Source organism: Brassica oleracea, chromosome C6 (genome assembly GCF_000695525.1).
Source record: "Brassica oleracea var. oleracea cultivar TO1000 chromosome C6, BOL, whole genome shotgun sequence".
Lineage (NCBI taxonomy): Eukaryota > Viridiplantae > Streptophyta > Magnoliopsida > Brassicales > Brassicaceae > Brassica > Brassica oleracea.
Genome location: NC_027753.1, coordinates 38,820,683 through 38,828,201, shown reverse-complemented (window position 1 = coordinate 38,828,201; position 7,519 = coordinate 38,820,683). Strand labels below are relative to the sequence as shown.

At 34.1% G+C, this 7,519-nt stretch overlaps 1 protein-coding gene across 1 annotated transcript; it reads left to right on the top strand.

Annotated features, from left to right (window-relative positions):
- Positions 1-3,323: 3,323 nt before the first annotated feature.
- Positions 3,324-7,220, top strand: LOC106300480 (probable pectin methyltransferase QUA2). The gene is made up of 8 exons (XM_013736632.1): positions 3,324-3,549; positions 3,732-4,372; positions 4,460-4,589; positions 4,803-5,043; positions 5,114-5,327; positions 5,400-5,575; positions 5,943-6,246; positions 6,645-7,220. Exons 2-8 carry the CDS (start codon positions 3,741-3,743, stop codon positions 6,943-6,945), a joined length of 1,998 nt encoding a protein of 665 aa, XP_013592086.1. The 5' UTR covers positions 3,324-3,549; positions 3,732-3,740; the 3' UTR covers positions 6,946-7,220.
- The last annotated feature ends 299 nt before the right edge of the window (positions 7,221-7,519 follow it).

The following is a 7,519-nucleotide window of genomic DNA, read 5'->3' as shown; positions in this document are numbered from 1 at the left end:
CTCTGAGGTTAGGAAATAGGGCACTGACATCAAAGGAAGGACAAGGACTCCACATTAACCTATAGTATATCAAAACTTCTAGGTCCAGTATATAAAAAGAATTAATAATTAGTAAAGTTGCTTCAAGTCAAATTTCAAGTAGAGATCCACAACACGGTTAGCTAGTGCGGAACGTTTGACTTATGGCTTGTGGCTGGTCGTAAAGATAATAATAGATGCACGAGTTAGTCGTAAAATATGTGACAACTTTAATAAAAGTCTGGAAGTACTCACGAATCACACATTTGACATATATGGTCAATTTGCACAAACTTACAAGAATAGACCAATGCATCGATAACATTTTTTTTCTCAGTTTATCGTTAAAATCCAAGAAAGTGTACAACTGACTTACCTAGCTAGTGGTTGATATCTTGGACAGAAAATTATTATTATTTATATCATTTAATTGGGTTTGCCTATCGCTTGCTAAAACTTCTGTAAAATTTCTTCAATTTTTATACAGTAAATTATATTTATATATATATATATATATATATATATATATATATTTGTATTACTTTTGAAATCTTTTTCTATTTCTCTCTATTTCTAAAGTCATCATAGGAAAAGCTATAAAACCATTGGGTTATGCTTTATTCACTTTACATGGAAACCAATATTATTTGCAAAAGACAAACATGCGATAAATAAGCCATTTTTACGTTAGAATTTGTCAGTTTGTAAATAACTGGCCAACATTAGTCCTTAAAATCTTCTACAATCATCAGACCAAAGATGCTTTACTAAATGAGTAGGGAAGACGACGTCTTCCTTTATATACATCGGATTGCACAAAGTTCATATAGTACCATGTCGGTGTGTCTATTCCATATCAATACTACAATTCATCCGTGAAGCACAGAAAGTCGCATGTGACGACTTGTAACAAATAATCTCTTTTTCTTTTTGGATCATACCAACAAAGGTTCGTCTTTTGTTGAAAAAGGATAAATTATATTTTCTTAATTTTGAAAAAAAATAAGGATTGAGTAAATATCGACCTGCCGGTGGATAATAACAGCATACGCTCTTTGATATAAATCAACGATATCCCCATGTTGCTTCTTATTTATCAAAGATACGACTCTTGTCGCATTTGTTCAGTTACTTTGACCTATCGCTAGAAGAACACGCGTACATTCCAATTACACTGTATCTGACACGATTATCACGTTGTTTTAGATCCATACATACACAAACAAAATCTGATTAACTACAAGTTGGCAATAAGTTACAAAAAAAAAAAAAAAAAAAAAGACCTACCAGACACAATGTGAATACGTCGGGAAATATTTTTCATAAATCTCACGTCGCATAATAACAAGATATAAATATCAGTAATTTTCAAAGCTCGTCGGTAGAAGTAGAACCCGCTTCAATTCTTATTTATTTATTTTTTGTTCTTTTCCTCTTTTGTTTTATTTTGCATGCGACGTACAATCGAATGAATATTGTCAAAAAGAAGAAGAAAGAATTGATATGTAATAAATAATCGTATAATTTTTTTTTTTTGGTAAAAAAATAATCGCATAATTTATATCTTAATTAATCAAGTACAAAGGGGACATGGCTGAACAGCACATGTGATCCAGCAGATTAACCGATCCGTGAAGTTTTTTTTTTTTTTTTTCTGCCACGGTCCGCTACACACAAGAGCTCGAATACCGTGCACGCTAACTTATCCTATTACCCCAAGCATCTCTGCTTCGACGATTAAAAATATATGTGATCCTCTGTAAAAGGCGTACGGGTACAAACACCATCAAATCCACACACGTCGGAAACTATAAGCCACCGACATATCACCGCGTCTATGTGGGACTCACGTTTCTGAGGTTTACCTATTATCTATACTCCACCCAAAAACTCCAAATATTTAATACTTTTGTTATGCACTGATCCAATAAATTCTTTTCAGACACAAAACTAGTAATATCATTCACTTACGCGTCAATACTTATATAATACATGCATTTCTTTAATGTGAACTACGTACTACACACTACGATATGATGTCATAGGATACACGGCAAAACGAGCCGACCTACTGATAATGTAATTATCCAAGAAGTTACAAATATGTAAAACATATCACCATGCACCCACTTGGCCTCTTCCACTTAACTTACGTACGTGAGTTAATCAAACTTCGCACGAGTGGAAAATAAGTAATCTTGGTATGGTGATGTACGTCTCGAGATTTCGAACTTTTTTAAAAGATTTTTCAAGAAGAAGCAAAAGAAGAAATACTAGCTAGCTGTGTCTAGTATTACCCCAAACTTGAACCTTATCATCGACCGTCGTTGGCGTGTACAAGCGGGCAACTGGTCTCCTACTAATGCGTTTGATAATAAATGATCGTGATTTTTGTAAGACTCTTTTATTTTTTTTCGCAAACATTAATTTTCGGATAAGAAGCCATATCAATTTTTGTTATCTTGGCCAAATTTCTGATCGCGAGGTAACTAAAAAAAAATGCTGAGGCAAAATATCGCATAGAACTGATCATGTGTTTTTTCTTTTGTCGTCCATATAAATTCTAAACAATCTAGTTTCAGAAAAGAAAAAAAGATTCTAAACAATCCAAAAATCTGATGGACAAATGATGAAGTCCAAAAAATGAAAAATATTTAATTAATATATTTAATTACTTATTTTTAACTAAAGTTTATATACTCCATCCGTATCACTTTAAGTGGTGTTTAGGGATTTTAATTTTGTTTCATATTATGTGATGTTCTCATTATTCTAAATACAATTTAGTGTTTTTAAAAAGTTGTGACCAATTGTAAAATATTGTATTTTTTTCTTATTGGTTAAACTAATTTTATTTAATGTTATTTTTATGTAAGCAAGATAAACTACATAAAATTTTGTAATTTCTTAATCTTTGTGTAAAAACTTTAAACACCAACTAAAATGATAGAATACATATTATTACTATCATTAAGCATATTCTAACTTTTAATTTGTCAACTACTCTATAGTATTAAGCTTCTATAATTTTTCAGTCGAACTACTGAAAATTAAATTTAAAGGAGTCAATAAATATATTTTGCTTTTATGCACCGCCATAGGAAGAGAGAGAGAGACGTGTTACAAAAAAAGAGAGAGATAGATCAATAATTAAATTTATTAAGCTGAAATAGAAAATTAAACATAGTTTAAAAATTAAAATAGTTACTAAATAACTAAAGAGTAAATTAGACATGTACCAATGGGAAGCTTCTCTTCTTTTTCCCTTAAATACGCTGATAAGAGAGAAAAGATTTTGCTTTATTTATTCAAAGCTCTCTCTCTCTCTCTCCAGTGTAAAGTTTCCATTTTTTCAATCTTTCTTGCCTACATTGGCACCGTATATTTAATTGAGATAAAATTCTCATTCTTATTCAATTCTCACGAGAAGCTTTGTCCGAGAGATTGGATCCATTCACCACGACGCTCTCACACTCTCTAAATTGATAGAGTCTTGTCAAAGAAGAAGTTTGATTAGGATCATTGCTAAAGGTCTCTTCTTTCTATCGATTTTAGCCTTTCTTGCTTTCTGGGTTTCATCAATTTGATCCATAAAACATGGATCTTGCTCGTATTAACCATAAAGTTCGAATCTTTATTCGTAAATGATCTTCTGGGCTTATCAAAGTCTCTCCCTTTAAGCTCAAAGTTACTTTCTTTTCTATGTTTTGCAGTAATCTTCAATGCCAATGCCACTGCAACGTGGCACCTCAGGAGGAGGCATACGAGCTTCCGAAGCTCTCAGAGACTCTCAAATGAAAGACAAAACAGGAGACAACACCACCACCTTGAGGTTTCCTTTTACCGACAAGGCTGATCCTTACACGTCAAGGAACAACAAGCAGAGGTTGATGCTTCTGTTTGTTAAAACCACTTTGGCTCTTATTGTCCTTCTTGCTCTCGCTGGCTCCTTCTGGTGGACCATCTCTATCTCCACGAGCTCTTCTAGTGGTCACGTGTATCAACGCAGCCACAGCTACAGGAGGTTACAGGAGCAGCTTGTTTCTGATTTGTTGGATATTGGAGACATCTCTGTAGGTCCCACTAGGTGGAAAGAGCTGGAGTATTGTAGTATAGACTCTGAGAGCTATGTTCCTTGCTTTAATGTCTCTGAGAATATTGCTTTTGGTTACTCCAATGGTGATGAGAGAGATCGGTTTTGTGGGCCTGGTGGGTCGAGAGAGGGATGTTTGGTTTTGCCTCCTGTGGATTATAAGGTTCCACTGAGGTGGCCAACGGGTAAAGATGTGATATGGTTTCGTAATGTTAAGATCACTGCTGATGAAGTGTTGACTTCTGGTAGTATCAACAAGAGGTGAGTGATTTGCTTCCTCTTCCTCTTGCTAAAAGCTGACTTAGTTCTGCTACTTTTGCTGAGGTTTGGTTTTGTTTAAATTTGCAGGATGATGATGTTGGATGATGATCAAGTATCTTTCCGTTCTGCATCTCCTATGTTTGATGAGATCGAAGACTATTCCCATCAGATTGCTCAGATGATTGGGATTAAGAATGATAACTTCATTGAAGCTGGTGTAAGTCACACTCACACACTCAAAGATAGGTCCAATGTTCGAAAAAAAAATATCGCTAGGCTGTGACTAGGCGTCTTATAGAGGATTATTGTTTAGGCGAATTTTTTGAACCCTTTAAAAATCGGTTTGAAAAAATCATTTCACTGATAGGTCCATCTTTTATCTCTATCTCTCAGATCAGCTTTTTATATGCTGTTTAATTTTTGTTTTCAGGTGAGAACTATATTGGATATTGGATGTGGTTATGGTAGCTTTGGAGCGCATCTACTCTCAAAACAACTCTTAACAATGTGTATAGCAAACTATGAAGCCTCAGGTAGCCAAGTTCAGCTAACACTCGAGAGGGGTCTCCCTGCAATGATTGCTTCTTTTGTGTCAAAGCAGTTGCCGTATCCTTCTCTTTCCTTTGATATGTTGCATTGCTCAAGCTGCGGCATTGATTGGGACCACAAAGGTAAACAATTAAGAATGATTAATCTCATGAGGAGCTGGCCTTAATGTTAAGTTTTAAATCTTCTGTGCAGATGGGCTTTTTCTTGTGGAAATTGATAGAGTTTTGAAGCCAGGAGGTTACTTTGTTTGGACATCTCCTCTTACAAACACTCGTAGCAAAGAGGATCTTAAGAGATGGAGCTTTGTTCGTGATTTTGCTGAGAGTATCTGTTGGACTCTTTTGTCTCAGCAAGACAAGACTGTTGTTTGGAAGAAGACAACCAAAACCAAATGTTACAGTTCTAGGTTAGTGACACACACACACCATACTCTATCCAGAATCTTAAGTCTTCTTACATTAAATGTTGTAATAAACAGGAAGCCTGGGGTGGGACCTTCTGTGTGTAACAAAGGGCATGACGTTGAGTCTCCTTATTACAAGCCGCTTCAGATGTGTCTTGGTGGAACACGTAGCAAGAGGTGGATTCCCATTGAAGGGAGAACAAGATGGCCTAGCCGGTCTCACATGAACAAGACTGAGCTTTCACTATATGGTTAGACTCCTTAGTTAACATTAATGTTGTAAAAATCGGTCCTAACCGAAACGATTTTCATAAAATTCGATTTATACAATTCAAATCGGTTTAAACCATTTTAAATCGATATAAATTAGTCTAAATCTGTTTTAGTAATTTTAGTACAAACCAATAATTTTAGTACAAATCCACAAATCTGTCTAATTTCTTTTGTTTTATATCTCTAATTTTTATAATTCATTGAAATGTTCTTATAATTAAAGCCAAAAACTAAAATATTTTATAGAAATGTTTAGCTATTTCTTGAACATTTTAGCATTTACCTTCTGAATCCATACTTTCTGGAGCCTTTTGTTTTCTCATATGGTTTAGTTGGTTGGTTCAGGTCTTCACCAGGAGGAGGTTGGAGAAGATGCTGAGAATTGGAAAGTAACAGTAAGAGAATACTGGTCTCTCTTGTCTCCTCTGATATTCTCTGATCACCCCAAGAGACCAGGCGATGAAGATCCTTCACCTCCTTATAACATGCTGAGAAACGTTTTGGACATGAATGCTCAGTTCGGTGGTCTCAACTCCGCGTTGCTGGAAGCAAAGAAAACGGTCTGGGTTATGAACGTTGTTCCTACGGCTGGACCTAACCACCTCCCAATGATCCTTGACCGTGGCTTTGTCGGCGTCTTACACGACTGGTGAGTCATAACAAAAAAAAAGAGTATTCTTGTCTTCTTAATTCTTATATTCATGTGATTTAAATAACTTAAACATGTAATTACGGTGAGGTAGACATTATGCAAATTTCAAATATTTATACTCTAATATTCTTAATACACTATTACATAATATATATTTTGTAATTATTATTATTATTTATATCAACATTTATTTTATGCATTTAAATATAATTACTTTATTTATTTGTAAAATAAATATATTTTTTTTTATTTTTATCTAGCTTAATAATTTATTAACATATTTTTTTTTTATCTTTGTGTAGTTTGAAATTATTTCTACATGGTAAACTATATTTTTATACAAAAAATATATTTGAAATTTTTTGTTTCTCAACTTGTCTTTGTACAAACTTCAGGTGTGAAGCGTTCCCGAGTTATCCAAGAACATATGATCTTGTCCACGCAGACAATCTTTTGTCTCTCCAGACAAGTCAGCACCGAAGCTCATGCTCGCTTCTGAACATATTCACAGAGATTGATAGATTACTTCGTCCAGAGGGATGGGTGATAATCCGTGACACGGCACAGCTGGTGGAAACGGCCAGAGCTTTGACAACGCAGTTGAAGTGGGATGCTAGAGTCATAGAGGTTGAAAGCAGCAGTGAACAGAGACTCCTCATCTGCCAAAAGCCTTTCACCAAGCGACAATCAATCTAAAACAAGAAGGGACATAGTAGACACAGGTTTTCTCTATTTTTTGTTGAAAAGTATCACAGTGTAGAACCAGTCATCAAACTATGGTGTGGGTATACGGGGAAGAAGAAGAAAGGAGAAAGACACGCCAGGGGACGTAAGACCACCGGTGAAAGTTTCTTTATCTGGTTTCATGAGTTTTCCCCATTTTACAGAATCTAGATTTATTATATACAAGTGAAAAGAATATGTACCAACATTAGTGAAGATTTAATAAAATAGTTGTATTTCATTTTCAATATTTTTTTTTACTGATGGAGAGGAAACTTTTAGGTGTGAGAATATTGTTCTCAGTGTTTTATTAAAAAATAAATACGTTTTAGAAATAGTATTTTGTAGCAAAGTTCAAAATATATTTAATATGAAAATGAATATAACCTTAAGCTTAAATGTGTATTTATAATAAATATAAGAATATGTACCGACATTTGTGAAGATTTTATAAAATAATTGTTTTTCATTTTTAATTTTTTCTTAATGGAACGGAAACTTTTAGGTTTGAGAATATTATTCTCAGTATTTTATTAAACATTTTTTT